At 43.7% G+C, this 15,968-nt stretch overlaps 1 protein-coding gene across 1 annotated transcript in view; it reads right to left on the reverse strand.

Moving 5' to 3' along the window:
• LOC102447295 (dynein axonemal heavy chain 5-like) overlaps positions 1 to 15,968 on the reverse strand; it is a 290,514-nt gene that overhangs the window by 246,602 nt on the left and 27,944 nt on the right. The window contains exons 8-14 of the mRNA XM_014581788.4: positions 15,336 to 15,437; positions 10,343 to 10,529; positions 9,024 to 9,189; positions 8,835 to 8,928; positions 7,119 to 7,217; positions 6,490 to 6,671; positions 2,539 to 2,658 (exon numbers count right to left, since the gene is read on the reverse strand). Of these exons, the coding sequence (XP_014437274.3) occupies positions 2,539 to 2,658; positions 6,490 to 6,671; positions 7,119 to 7,217; positions 8,835 to 8,928; positions 9,024 to 9,189; positions 10,343 to 10,529; positions 15,336 to 15,437 (950 nt within the window). The remainder of the gene's footprint in view (positions 1 to 2,538; positions 2,659 to 6,489; positions 6,672 to 7,118; positions 7,218 to 8,834; positions 8,929 to 9,023; positions 9,190 to 10,342; positions 10,530 to 15,335; positions 15,438 to 15,968) is intronic.

The following is a 15,968-nucleotide window of genomic DNA, read 5'->3' on the forward strand; positions in this document are numbered from 1 at the left end:
CATGCGGTCAGCCTCAGCCATCCAGGCTGGCAAGAAAGCCTCCCCCTTCCGCTCACACAAATTGTGGAGCACACAACATGCCGCCACCACGGGAGGGATGTTGTGCTCGGCCAGGTCCAGACGGGTGAGGAGGCATCGAAAGCGGGCTTTCAGTCGCCCGAAGGCCCCCTCCACCACGATGCGGGCCCTGCTCAGCCTGTTATTGAAGGCCTGGCGGGAGGGATTGAGGTGTCCCGTGTAGGGCTTCATGAGCCAGGGCTGCAGTGGGTAGGCGGCATCCCCCACCAGGCAGACGGGCATGTCCACGTCCCCGACCCTGATGTGGCGGTCGGGGAAGAAGGTCCCGTCCTGCAGCCGCTGGCACACGGAGGAGTTCCGGTACACCCGGGCGTCGTGTGCTTTGCCGGACCAGCCCACATTTATGTCCGTCAACTGTCCCCGGTGGTCACATACGGCCTGCAGGATGACGGAGAAGTACCCCTTGCGGTTCACGTACCGGGACGCCTGGTGTTCCGGGGCACGGATGGGGATGTGCGTCCCGTCGATGGCCCCCCCGCAGTTGGGGAAGCCGAGGGCGCCGAATCCCCGGATGACGGCATCCGGGTTGGCGAGGCGGACCACCCTGCGGAGCAGCACCCGGTTGATGGCCTTGACCACCTGCGGAGAGAGACACAGCAAAGCGTCAATCAGTGGGGCGCCCGGGTGGCTGGGAGCGTGCGTGCCCTGGCAGTGCCCCGCGCCCCACTCCCGGAAGCAACCCCCCTGGCGGCGTGTAGTACGGCCGGGACAGCCCGACCCCTCCGGTGCGGGGCGCTTTCGCCTCCTCCCGCCCCCCCCTTTGTCCCTGGGGCGGCCCATCCCCTCCTCGCAGCCCCCCTCCCCCCCGGCTCGGTGGCCGACGAGCGCCGTACCTGCATGAGCACCGCTCCGACAGTGGATCTCCCCACGCCGAACTGGTTCCCGACGGATCGGTAGCTGTCCGGCGTGGAGAGCTTCCAGAGGGCGATGGCCACCCGCTTCTGGAGGGGGATGGCGGGTCTCATGCGAGTGTCCCTTCTTTGCAGGGCAGGGGCGAGCCACTCGCAGAGCTCCAGGAAGGTGTCCCTCCTCATCCTAAAGTTCTGGGTCCACTGTCGGTCGTCCCAGCGCTCCAGGACGATGCGGTCCCACCAGTCGCTGCTGGTGTCCAGACGCCAGATGCGGCGGGGCACGCCGGTGCCGGGGCGCCGCCGCGGCTCCTCCACGGCCCCCAGGGCGGCCAGGCGGAGAGGCAGGGGGCTGACGTTCCCCAGGTGGTGCCAGGCAGCCTCGAGCCATTGCTGGCAGGCTTGCAGCAGCAAGTCCAGAACGTGCACCAGAAGGTGCAGGGCGAGCCGTGGCTCCATGTTGCCACCTGCGGCGGTCCCCCCCGAAGGGAAGCACCGACACAGACGGGCACAGAGACCGACGCTTTGCTGTCCCTCGGCGAGGTTGGCAAGCAAGCAGGAAAAGCTGAGAACCGGCTGTCCAGGGGGGGTCCCTTTAAGCACGAGCCTCAGATAGCCTCAGACAGCAGCCACACAAAGCAACTGCTGACCTGATGCCCTGCCAGAACCGGTTTCAGCTGCCCTTAAATGCCCCCCTGCGTCCAATCAGTGTGGACGCGCTAGTTCGAACTAGCAAAACGCTAGTTCGAACTAGTTTTTAGTTCTAGATGCGCTAGTTCGAACTAGCTTAGTTCGAATTAACTAATTCGAACTAAGTTAGTTCGAACTAGCGCTGTAGTGTAGACGTACCCTAATAGATTTACCTGGCATTGCTCAGGTCCTTAACTCAATTAAGTGGATTTTTTGTAAATAAAAGGAAAATGTACATGCTTTATTCAAATGACTGTATTTTTAAAAAATATTCTGTTATTTTTATGAAGTTAATTTTTTAAATTTCTTAAAAAGAGATTATTACACTTTTTCTTTTCTTTTTTTTACTAATTTTTTAAAATGGGAATTCTATCAACTGCATTTTTTTCTTCATCTCTATAAATGCTTAGCATTCACTGTGTATTAACAAAAAAGAGCTAATGTCAATTTGGTTTCCAATAACATTTTCTTCTAGTTTTCAAACCTTAAGCATTGATTTAGATGTGCTAAAACAGAACACTACTCCAAATATATCTGTTTTATCTATTTTCTGTAAAGCTTATTGAGAAGCAATCCTATTCCAAGTTCACCCTATTTTTTGGCTCATCTTGATTCAGTCTCTTTCAACATTCGCTCATTTATGTCAATTTTGAACACTGTACTTCATTTGGTGATTCTGCTCTTTTCTGTTTGGTTTTATGAGAAGCAATCCCATTCCAGGCACATACCATTTTCCAGGCACAACCAAACCCTTACCTATCTTTCAGTGATGATATGAGGAAGCTGTATAGCAAATTTGGTGGTTCCAGCTCTTACAGTTTAGGAGGAGTTCTTGATCAAACAGACAAACAGATAAACTCTCTAAAATATATAATAGATGTAAATGGACAAGATTTGATTCAGGATGGAATGAACGATTTACCTGAAATCAAATTGCCGATCACTTGGATTTTCCTTTAGCTTCTCCCTTACTCTCTGAAAATATGTCTGATATTGTTCATTGAGATAAATACATTCTTGTACCCTCTTTAATAATTCTTGCCTAAGAAAAACAGAAGACAAACATAACCATAGACAGCTACATAAATTATTATAATCATTGAACATTTCAGCTACATAGACATGTTATCAAGTCCAGTACCTGGAATATATTGTATTAATATTATAAAGAGTAACTTGATGAAATGTGTACATGGATGTATATAACTACATCATTCAAAATGTGAAGAGGATTAATGTAAAATGTTCCTTTTTAAACTGTTCTGCAAGATAGAATTTTGATTTTTTTAAATGTTTTGTTTCATGTTTTACTGTTATTGGACCAAATTGTGGCCCTATTAACCTACCTAGCATAGGCCAAGTAGGAACTGCATACATCATGTAGCCTGTTCAGTTCCTGTACCTTTTCCCTCTACAAATATGTCTTTGTTTCCAAGAATGTTTGGATTCTTCTCTTCTTAGGTGGGATCAAATGTCAGATAACTTTCTTGTCTTCTTTAAATGTGAACCTCTAGAAAGTCACAATTTCCAAGGGCACAGCCTGGGTCCAGTCAGTTCATTGCAATAGTTTGACCGATTTTGACATAATTACTATGGATGAAATAGTGAGCAAAGGGAGGCTATATTTGTCCCTTTAGGTTTAAATAATGGATTGTTATTACGTATATAAGTCAATTAGTTGTAAAGATCATCATTCTGTTAGGATGTTGTCCCTCTATTTCCAGAATGTGAATCAGAGCAAAGGAATCGGAAATTAAAACCTCATGAATACACCCTATTGAGTCTCAGATATTTGCAAACGAACAAGTGAATAAAGAACGAATAAGAAATTAACATTGTTCAAGTATGTTAATTATAAAGAATGATCATAAATAAAATTAATATATAATTTTCTTTATGATCATTCGTTATAATTAAGGATATGATTTAGTCATGGAGGCCATGGAAGTCACGGATTCTGTAAATTCGCCCAACCTCCATGACTTCTACAGCTTCAGGCATCGGCAGCTGAAGCCAGAGCTATGTGCTACCATACTCTCCCCCAGAGGCTGTGGCTGGGACTAAAATAGTATCTGCCCATGCCCTGCAGCTGTGGCAGGGGCAGAGGCTTGTGTGTTCCCTCTACCCCGTAGCTTTGGCTGGGGTGGGGGTTGCACATTTCCTCTGCCTCTGGCTTGGGTCAGGGCTCTGCCCCCTGCCCTTTTTGGCTCCGGTCAGCAATAGAGACAGGCACTGTGCCCCACTCTATAACTGAGCCCTGTGACAGACATACACACACACACACACACACGAGCTAGGGCTGTGCGCTGCTACAGCCAGGGCTGGGAGTCAGGGCTGCATGACCTTGTGAGTGTGCCCTGCTGTTCCTCATCCCTCCCGCTTAGCGCCTTTCCCTCCACTGTTTCATCTGGGGTTGGGGCTGGATCGCTGGCCAGGGCCTAGAACCAGAGCTGTGCCCCCTTACCTGACACTGAGGCGCTGGCTGTTGGCACCTCCATCCCCCCTTTTATTTCTAGAAAAAGTCCCGGACAAGTCATGGGCTCCCTTGAATTTTTATTTATTGCCCATGACCTGTACATGGCTTTTACTAAAAATAACAAAATCTTATCCTCATTCATAGTGTACAAACCAATATTCTGTAATGTGCTGATGAAAGGTAATTATGTTTTCTACACTCAAAGAGCAACAAGAAATTTTTAGCATGAATTACTTTTATGTCCCTTATGCCTGTAATTATAGTGTCATCCTTGATTTGCTCCTCATTCTAGATCCTCACATCCACACTGTGTCTAAATCTTGCTGTTAATTCCTGCACAAGATCTCTAAAACGTAGTCTCTTCTATCCATACACAGAGAAAACTCTCATCCAGGCTTTCACCATCTTGTCTTCACTATTGCAACATCCTCTTCTCTGGCCATGAGAAATGCAATCGCACACCCCATTGCTCGGTACATGTAGGGGAACGAAGATAGACAGAGGGACGGATTTAAGCAGGAGGCCACAACTTTATTAACATTGGGGAAGGATGTGATGTCTGCCCCATCTCTCACAAAGCAAGGCTCCCATGCACCATTTAACATATAAAACCACTGGACTCTCCTGTGCCTAGTGATTGGATTCAGCTCACTCATCTGAATCCTCTCCTCCCACAAAGAGGTCCCTGGGGGGGGGGGGGGGGGGAATACTTCATGTCTCTTTAAAGTCTTGTTAGTCTTTAAAGTGCTACATAGTCCTGTATTTTGCTTCAGCTACACCAGACTAACACGGCTACATTTCTATCTTCATGTCTCTTCGTCACCCATAAGCACAAGGTGTGAGTCTCTGTTAATTCTGGAAGAGGGCCCTTTGGCCTTTTAGTCACACTAGACACACTGCACAGCTTGCAATGAACTAAACATTCATTCCTATTACTAATATTAATTTCTAATCCCTATTCCTTCTTTGCGCTTTCTCCTGTGCTGCAACCACTCATGGGAAGAGCTTCCCATAAACATCAATAAAGCCATCTCCCTGTCCTCCTTCAAATTCCTCCTTAAATGCTCCTTTGCCATGATGCTTCAAAAAACTTCACCACACTTAAGGTACGGCTACACTGTGGGAGGAGGGCGGGGTTCAAAGAAGGTATGCAAATTGCACTCCCATTTGTATATCTTCTTCCGATTCTCTTTCTGGAAGAGGATTTTCTGATATTTGGCCCATCTACACTGGACCAAATATCAAAACCCCTCCCCCTTTCGGAAGACCTCTGTACACTTCATTTTATGAGGAATAAGGGGGCTTCCAAAAGAGGGTTTTTTTTCCCAACATTTGGCCCTATGTGGATGGGCCAAATATCGGAAAATTCTCTTCCAGAAAAAGAATCGGAAGAAGATATGCAAATACAAGTGCAATTTGCATACCTTCTTAGAAACTCCCCCCCCCCCCCCCCCACACACACAGCGTAGCCCCCTTTAGGCAGCTGGTACTCAGACCATAGCCTACCATGCTAATCATTGTTGTCTCATAATTTCCTTTTATTGCCCCCATTGATCTGTTTCCCTTTTATTATTTCTTATGTGTAATTTCATCAGTGCCTAACGGTCAATATCACTATATTAGGCACTGTACAAACATAGCATAAAAAATTGGTCCTTGACCCAAACAGCTTACAATCTAAATAGAAGACAAAAGACAACAAATAATAGCCATAACGAACAATATAAAGGAAATAACAGAGCATGGAAGAACAAAACTGACGTCTTCAAGAAAAAAATCAGTGTGCGTTTGAACTTCACTTGCAAGCTTAATGCGGATCCAGCTTTCGTAGATCAAAAGCTACATTGGCAGCATTAACATTCACCACACTGAATCCCTGTAGCAATTGGTGCAGAACAATAGCATTCAAGCAGGTGGAATTCCCATTCTGTTTCTTGTAGAGTGCACACCCACACTGAATATGGTGCAAATTTACTCCTTTCGTAGTTTGTCTTTATTGTTAACTTCAAAAGCATATACCTAAGCTTAACCTTTTTCAGATTGCCTGTCCCTAGGGCTTTCTCTCCGAGGAGCCTTTGTTCCTAGTTTCCTCCATCTGAGTGTGTTTTGTGTCAAGAAAATCCTGATAACAAAATAATAGCTTTTTTAATTGTTGCATTTGCATTTAATGGCAATCTACACAGTATAAACTATAACCCTGTGCTGAACATTATACACTCTGAGAAGTCTCACTGAAGTGATGGAAGCATTCATGTGCTCAAAAAATTAAAACTTTGTTGCTTGGCTCAATCAGGGTTTACACAAGTATTAATTTCCAATAACATTCATATTTAACTTATGAATTTGCTATTAGTCTTAACTAAATAAGAAGACAAAACTAGTGAAATAGCATGTTACCTGTCCAGGTCCCAGATTTTTAAAACACCTTCACTCAGAAATATCTTGCATGTATTAATCATTTGATTAGTGATTTTTAGGAGAAGAGAAGTCATCTGTTCTGATGTATTATAGTATGGTGATGTACTGTAGATCATACGAATACTGCTCATTAAGCTGGGTATATGTTCCACCATTGCTGCCTAGGACACAAAAAGGAAGGGAAAAATCAGTCATTCAAATTTCCTAAAAACTAGTAAATATGAAACCTCTTGCAAACCTTAAAGAAATACAAGCAAGGAAGTAAAGGGATGATCATATTACACGGGTTCCCCCAATTTATTATCAGTGGCAGTTCATTTCAGCACCAGCAGTTGTGAGTGGCTTTGGGAGAATATCACCCTGATTTGTTGCTGGCCCTGCATTAGCATCTGGAATGGCAGATGTATGCAACATGAGAAGCAGTATTTTTCCACTTCCCAAGGGTTATTCAAAGTCTATACATTCAATTCAACAACTGTACGAGCACTACATTTGAAAATGGAAAGGGAGAGTCATTCCCCCTCTGGAAATAATAAAGGGTAGCTCTCTTTTTCTCTTCTAAGATTCATATTATCTAAATGCTCTATTTAAAAAAAATAAAAACTTACAGGTGAGGCTTTACCGAGTGGACCAAAGAACTTATCCAGTGTATATAAATATTTTACATTGTCTTTAGCTTCATTGGCAGCATTTGTTACATTACCATCCTGAAAGGGAAAAGGCAACTAAAATGAATAGCATTTATGTTTGTCACACATATTTTTCCAATGCATGTATTAAAAGAACAGGATTGAATCCTGCAAACCTTTCCTCATAAAAATACTCACAATTAAATCCATGAGACAATTTGTTTGAGTACGAATTGGAAAGATCTGCCCCGATCGTTGTTTAATAATTTCTGCCTGGTAATCAGCAGCTTTTGGACAGGACTATACATCCCAGTTTAGGAAAAACTCGCTGATTAAACTGAAAGATTTTTTCATGATTAAACTGCAAGTTCTACTCTGAAAAGTAAGTGTAAAATGGTATTATGGAGTCCTAAGTTTATTGCTTTTCAGTTGAGTTGTAGTCTTTTCAAAATAGTGTGGACAATGATCATGAATTTATCACAAGACTTGTGGTATTTTTGTCTTGTCCTTAAAGGCCCAGATCCTGAAATCATGGGATTTCAACGGAATTTCATCTCACTTTTATTTCTATCCCTCACAATTTAAAAACAAACAAACTTGAAAATATAAACCCCGAAGCCTCAAAAATTAGGACGCAAACAAATAGCGCACAATGTTATCATTTTGTAAAATCTTATCTTTTTTTTTTAGCTAATATCATTGTTTTGGAAACCTGACTCATGAAATTCAAATCCTTGGTGCTGGCAATATTGAATGTTCTCAATGTACACACAGAGACAGTTTATTTTTCTAACTGCCAGGCCTGCAAAACCAGCTCAAGCTCTAAAATATCTGGGTTCTTCCCATCTTATACATTATCACATTAATAAAGTAGTTCCTCAGTGATACCTGTGTATCTATACCAGCTTATACAGGTCTGACTGATTTAAACTTTAATAAATAATTCTGTTGACATTGCACAGAAAGAATCTCTTACTGTCTCTTATAGGTGTTGGCTCTGCAGGGATAACAGATCAAATACTATTTTTACCACAGAAGTCAGCAGAAATTACTCTGAGTGCACACATCAAGATTAGTTGTGTAATAAGGTACCATTTTTCCAGAGACTATTCTCAAAGTAGATCCACACTTTAAGGAGTAGAAGATTTTGGTTGTAGATCTGTTGTTTTTGCCCATTATCTATCTATCTATCTATCTATCTATCTATCTATCTATCTATCTATCTATCTATCTATCTATCTATCTATCTATCTGTGCATTCAGCAACTTCTGAATCTCAGGTCATCTACACATGGCTTGTGAGTCTGTTTTATTCTGGAATGCCTACACTTTGCATTGTTAAATTAGGATCAGAGTTGTCTCTATGTCTGATGCATCAAGTCTCCTGAGTAAAACTAGTTTGAGCCTGTAGACAATACCTCCTCTATTCCATTCCTAGCAATCCCACAGGTATTTAGGTATCTGTGTAACTGGCAATGTATGGGATAGAGTTGGCTCCCAATATATACACTTGACTCCAAATCATGAGAATCGGTATTACATGTTTATATCAAAGAGAGATAAAACCTCAATACATAAAAAGCATCATCCCCAAACTATTATTAGCTAGGTGGGTTAATTTCCATGTATAGCATAAGCATAGCAGCATGCTTTTAATTGACTTAAAACTATTTCTATTAAAAGCACTGTCTTTACCAGTTCTTTCCACTGCTTTAATAGTCTTGATTTCGCTGCCTGAAGAATACTTAGAACTTTCTTTACTCTTGGACTCTTGATCTCATCTAAAAGGCTTTAAAAAGAGAATACATTTTATTTTGTTTCTGACTTTCCATTTATAAATAAACTGTCTTTTAGCCACCAGGAAGAATAATGCAACGCTTTAACCTGTTAAATGATGCCATCCTTGATTTCCAGTGTTCCAGTTCAGCAGATGGGCCAATGTCATCCGCTTCTTTTCTCATCTGTTCACTCTCTACCAAAATTTGTCCAATCTGTTTGATCCATATCATTAGCACTCCTTCAGCTTTCTCAATGAGGTCAATGTTATTGCCTTTAGAATCACAAGACAAAAAGTGCATTCTACTAATAAAGGCCAAGAAATATACACAGATTTAAATATTCTGCAGAAGAATTTTCACTGCCTGATTCCAGGCTGGATGCAAGCTGATGTATACTTCAAAGGCACTGGAATATTGCTGAATTTTGTCATGTGGGATTTTCATATCTAACTAAAATGCCAAGTCTAACAACTTAAATTAATGTACCATGTTTAGTTAATAACTGTACTTGTGGTTAAGCAAGGATTCTCTCCTTCCCTGCCATCTCCTCCCATTCATTCTCCAGTGAAGTTAGAGGGCCACATTGTCCCCAATGTGGAAAACAATCCACACAGGGACCAGGAAGTGCTACATGTTTCAAAACAAAAGGTCTTTCAGAGTGTTCCATCTGGAGGGACAATGCAAGGTTTGCCCTCTGTACTGTGACCAGGGCAAACTTGCAGCTTCCCTGACATCCAGAGGCAAATCTTTCAGATCTTGTGCCCTCCATTGGAGAGCATGGCACTTAGTCACTGCCTCAGAACCCATTATCAACCCTGCTGCCATAGGTTTTTTTACTCGTGCCTGCCCCAAAACATACCCATTAAGGGGACTTTAGTATGTAGCACGGGAAATGGATTATGCTGATTGGATCCACATTATTTCACGCGGAAACATCAGGTAATGACAAGGAAAGAGGGCAGGAAAGAGAAATTATTGTTGGAGAGATGGGGCCATACCCCAAGTCATCCCTTCTCTTTTACATCTAGGCCCCCTTCCAATACATAGATCTGAAAGCCATAATGTACCCAGTCTGAGGACCAACAAAAGTAAGGAGCATTCCATATGTAGCAGCTGATCTCCCATTCTATGCCATCCTCTCCAAACACATCTTAATGAGCTTTTTGCACCCTGCAGAACTGAATGGTCCTAGTACTGAATTCATCACATCACTGTAACTTTCAAGGGTATAAACATGGAATTATACTCCACTTCTAAGATCAAGCAGCAGAAGAAAAATACCTCTAAGGAAGAATATGAATTAACCTTTCAAATGAAATTTTAGCTGAAAGCACAGAGGGTACAGAACATTTCTCTTCCTATCAATAGTCTCATTTCCATGTTTGCTTTGGAACACATAAGATTCTCCTTTAAAGAATGCCTGACCTGCTGTTATGTAGTCAGAAGGGTTGTGCAAGTTGTTGAGGTAACTCTCAATATCCACCTTCTGCAGCTGAATTTTATCTTCTAAAATCTGTCTTGCTGATGACAAGGTACCCACAAATTTATCCACAGAAAACAGAAAGTCTTGTATCTGGCTATTCTTCAAGCCATCTTTTACAGCTCCCCAGTGCTGATTATTTGGAAATGATTCGTGCAAGAAAACATATAAAACACAAAGTTACCATTTTATTAGAAAAGTATTGCTTATTCACAGAATTTAGAGATAAGTCTTTCCTATCAAATCATCTGGCCACTACAGGACCCTTTGCAATATATTATTCAATGCTTTGGCGTGCCTAGTTTTAAATAGGCATATTAAATTTATGTTTGTCAGTGTGACAGAGTATACAATCCCTGCAGTGGGGAAGTGAGGAGGATTAAGGAGCAGTTCTGGACCCAGAAAGCCACAGACACTTGACCCTACTGGGCATGCTTCGAGTGGACTGACTTAAAAGGGAGCAGCCCAGATCAGTCTAGGCAGACCAAGAAGGAGAACTGTTGTATGCTGCAGGCTCCTGCTGAGAAGCTGCTGAGACCCCACCTTGCTAGGACCAGGCCTCATGACCAATCTGCTGTGGGCTCTTCAATCATGAAGGTTAACAATGACAAGCTGTGTCTGAGTACACGACTTTCCAGGGTGTGACCAGAGAGGACTGCAGAGGGGACTCTAAAATGAACTAGTGTCACCAAGAAAGGAACCAAAGCCAGAACAGAAAGTGCCCCAGGGAGCCAACAGAGTCTTTTCTGGTAGTTTAGAATCCATAGATTCTGCATCAGAGTGCTGTTCTTTTAAGACTTCTGAAACCATTATCCACACCTCATCCCTGGCAAATTTTGGAAGGCATTTCAGATTCTTCAACCTTGAGTCAAAAGTGCTATAGCTATCTTTAGAAATGTCACATTGGTACCTTCTTTGTATTTTTGTCAAATCTTCAGTAAAAGTGTTCTTAAAATGACCAACACGTGACAGGTCATCATCTGAGACTTCTACAACATGAAATATATGGCAGAATGTGCATAAAACAGAATAGAAGTCATGCAATTCTCCCCCAAAGGGTTCAGTAACACATGTAATTAATACATTTTTTTAAACAAGCATCTATAGCATGGAAGTAAGTCCTCTGGAATGGTGGCTGAAGCATGAAAGTGCATTCGAATGTTTAGCATATCTGGCACATAAATACTTTGCAATGCTGGCTCCAAAAGCTCTGTGAATATCTCTTTTCACTTTCTGGTAACACTGCAAATAAGAAGTGGGCAACAGCATTATCACTCGTAAATGTAAATAAACTTGTTTGTCCTAGCGATTAGCTGAACAGGAAGTACAAGTGAATGGAATTTCAGGCACTACAGTTTTACATTGTTTTGGTTTTGAGTGCAGTTATGTAACTAAAAAATCTAAATTTGTTAGTTACACTTTCACAATAAAGAGATTTCAGAATGAAGCAAACTGAAAAATACTAATTATTTTTTATTATCCTTTTTACATTACAAATGTCTGTAATAAAAAATAATATAAAGTGAGAATGGTACATTTTATATTCCGTGTCGTAACTGAAATACATATATTTGAAAATGTAGAAAAATGTCCAAAATATTTAATAAATTTCAGTTGGCGTTCTGTTTTTTAACAATGTGATTAATCACAATTACTTTTTTAAATCGTGATTAATTTTTGAGTTAATCCCATGAGTTAATTGCAATTAAATGAAAGTCCTAGCAAAAACCTTATTTTTTACATAAGGACAGCTGAGGGTCTCATAAAATCTCTTGATTCTAACAGCTGACGTTATAAGAAAAACACCAAATATAGTGAGAGTCACAATAAAATCATGAGAGTTGGCTACACTGCTTAGCAGGTCTATGTATTTATACTGGTAGTCAGAATGGAGTTGTCTTGTATCAGAGTCAGCCATCTGACAAAGCATTATGGCAAGGACACAAAATTGTAAAGAAAATTACATCTATGCCTCTGACTGTAACTGGTTTGGCCCTCTCTCAGAGCCTTGGGAGATGAGATAAAAGGCTGCAGAGAAGACAAACGAGCAAAAAAGACTTGAGTGGAAATAAAATGTTGCTCTGAATTCTCTCACTCAAGGTGACTTTTGGGGCTTTACTTCAGTACAATGTCTGTCTTTAAGGGGAGGAAGTTAGATACTAATCTTTCTCTCTACTTCAGTATGAAAGGAAATCAAAAGAGCAGCATCTGGAACACGTGACACCAAATTACTTTGCAGGGGCTGAAGCTTTGGCAAGTCTCCCTGCTATGTCCCTGCTAAACCCAGACACAGTACTTCACTGTGATAAAAAGGACACGGTGTGCTACAAGGACAAGGAAGGCAAGACAACGGGAGTTTGCGTGGATGAGGCAAAAGGAAACAAGCAGCATAGTGTGGATGTGGAGTGGTGGCCAAAATTCCCTCTTACATGGTTCTAATGAAACTGGGGGGGGGAAGGGGAGGGAATCTGTTTCTACTAGAGACAAGGCCAGGGGCGGACTGGCAATCAAAATAGGCCCGGGAAATGGGTTGAGAACAGCCCACTTTTTCACATCAAAGAATTTTTTTTAAATTCTTTACTCCTTGACCCCCATTAGCCACACCCCTGACCTCTGTTAACCATGCCCCTGACTCCCATTAGCCATGCCTCTGGAGATAACACTCTAGGGGAGAGATGGACACATGACCAGAAGTAAAAGGTGTCATGTGACCCCTCTCTAAAGACTTTTCCCACCATCCTCCTACCAATAGGGATTAGTTTGGCCCCCACCAAATCCCCTCATGCAACTATCTTGCAATTGCATTAACCCAATGTGCGTCACATTAACTCAAGGGCAGGGGAAGTGTTCCCTCTAAGAGTTTCCTCCCATGAGCAGAATGAATGTTGTGTTGTACAACAGTACTGAATTCATGTGGCTTGTTTGGATGTGCCACTGTGGCACCCAAGTTATTAATAAATATCTTATAAACCTCTGCATTTTCCCTCTGCTGCCATGTCTCCTCTCCTTGCTCCATCAGCTCCCCTGGTGCCTGCTGCCCCCCAACCTCTCACCCTCCTCTGTTGTCCTGACTCAGACTCCTGCCCTTCTCACTGCCCTCAGCCCTCCTGAGTCTTGCCCCCCTCCACAAGCCCTTCTCTCCCCCCTGTGCCCACTCCTCCAGTAGCCCCACTCTGATCATGTGAGCTACCCCTCCTCATCCCCTCTCCTAACACTTCCCTCTACACACCTGCCCTGCCTCTCTCCTCTGGTGCTGGTCCCTACCCTACAGGTGTCTGCCCTTCTGCTTCACCCCCAGAATCCCCTGGCACCTGCACCTTCCCTTACCCCTGCACCCTCCTGGTGCCTCCCCCTTCCCTCACAGCCCCTGCCCCCTTTGCCCTTTTTTCCTGATGCCCACCCCCTCACCACCCTCCTGTCAGCGCAAGCCTCTTCCTCTCCCATCCCTTCCTCCTATTTCTCTCCCTTCTCCTCCCCCACCTTCTGCCTTCCAGTTTGCGGGGCTGGAGTCTGTGATCGGGCCCCAGAAGTCCGGATCCTGCACAAGTCTCTGATTTACCCCTTATCCCGCTGCCAACCCTATATCCCCTCTGCGGGAGTCTTGGCACCGACTGGCTCATGGGACGTGTCTGGAAATGTTCTGGGCTCCCCCATTTTCCTCTCCAGCCAGAGGGTTTTTATGGACGTGTCTGCCACTGGAAACAGCCGGGGTGGAGGGGACACAGGCACGTGAGGAAGGCCCCTAGGGGTCTGGGTGGGCCAGAGGGCTGGAGAAAGGCAGCGCTATGCTCTGCAGCCAGTGCCCAGCAGGGCTCTGTGGTCACTGCCTCACAGTGAGGGAAACGAGACTGGGCTGCTTGTCCAAGCAACCCCCCCGGAGCCAGGAGATTCCGCGTCTCTGTTCTAAGGGGCTGAGTTTGGAGAGGAGGAATCCTCCCCCCCGGCCAGTGTCTGCCCCGCTTCTGATGCAGACTGAATGAGACTGGACACCAGCTCCCGGACCCACCCCAGCCTGGCGCCCTCCCCACTTTGCTACGCCTCTGGAGTGGGGAAGGGGGATGGGGAGAAAGGGCAGTGCAGAGCCAGAACTCCAGCAGCCACTTCCAGGAGTGGCTTGCCGGGTTTCCCCCTCCTCCTCCAACAGCCACTAACCGGCCCTTTGGCCAATGGCCCACTGGAAAATTCCCGGTATCCTGCTGGGCCAGTCCGCCCCTGGACAAGGCCCAAGCTCCAAAATACGGTTTTAGTTTCAAACCCAGCATCTGAGGATATTCACATGCTCGGTTTGAGTTTGGTCCCATCTTCAGTTTCAACAAATTCAATCAAGACCCCTGGACAGCCCCACAAAACCAGTAGGTGCGGGCTTGAAGGCAATGTTCCCTCTAATTTTTTTCTATCCATGTGTTGAATAAAATTTGTAATGTGCACCAAGGCATGTGTGGCTGTTCACCACCAATGGAAGCATATGTTGCCAGCTGTGGGCACTTTGCTAATCAGCTGAGCGGCACTTGAATCTCTCCTGGGTGGCCACAGGGAACACTGCTTGCAGGCTGTGCTAAAGTGCTGTAGACCCTCTAACTGTACACATCTCTGGATTCAAACCTGGGCCTAGCTATGTTGCAATCCAGAGAAACTGACCCTTCTTGTTACTCAGGCTTACTCTCGCATCACTCACACAGTTATTCTCTTGCCTTATCATTCTTACCTCATTATGCTATTTTTAAGTCATGATACTTTTAAATATGAAAAATGAACATGAAATATTGATTTCAGACTCCCAGATAAAAATGTCAGGACCTGACCATATCCTACTAGAGACCTTCATATTATTCTCTGTTCTCTTTGACAGACTCTTCTGCTCATTTGATTTACAACTGAGATTGCAACAGCTATTAGACAAAACTTAAAATGAGTTAAGAAAACATACTTATTATTTACCTGCTGGGATTTAAGTGCTGGCACCATGACTTGGGCCAAGAAAAATTCCAGACCTTGAAGGATACTTCCATTAGTACAATCAAACATGCCAAAATTTACCTCCTTTGGGGAGAAAAAATAATTAACAGAATGTACTTAAATGAAACTTCTGCAGTTTAGTGACCTACTGAGTGAACTTCGGTAACATTTAAGACAGGTGTACACACACTATAATGTAAATTTTAAAGAAATGAGAAATTTCTTACCTAGTAATATTCTGTGAGCTGCTTCTCTTGTCATTCATCACTAATGTGTTTATGGCCTCCAACTATGGGGTTTGAAGGCAGACCATTGTTGTTGCTGGAGGCTCCAGAACTAAGCTGCCCCCTTCAGCTCAACTCTTCCAAGAAGAGTTCTTCCAATGATAGAAACATACTCCAGTAACCAATTATTAGCATTATAACTTGCACCACACTGGCAGAAAACGTGTTAAAAGTAGGCTATGGAGGTTGCACAGAGAGCAGCCAACCTAAGAGAGGCTACAAGGAGGAGCCAATAAGGGTCCAACAGGCTCATAGAAAAAGAGCTACAGGGGCAGAGGTGGTCAGTTGCTGCAGGAAGCCCAAAGGAGAGGACTGGGTTCCTGGAGAGCCG

The sequence above is a fragment of the Pelodiscus sinensis genome, chromosome 2 (genome assembly GCF_052426305.1).
Source record: "Pelodiscus sinensis isolate ZL-2025 chromosome 2, ASM5242630v1, whole genome shotgun sequence".
Lineage (NCBI taxonomy): Eukaryota > Metazoa > Chordata > Testudines > Trionychidae > Pelodiscus > Pelodiscus sinensis.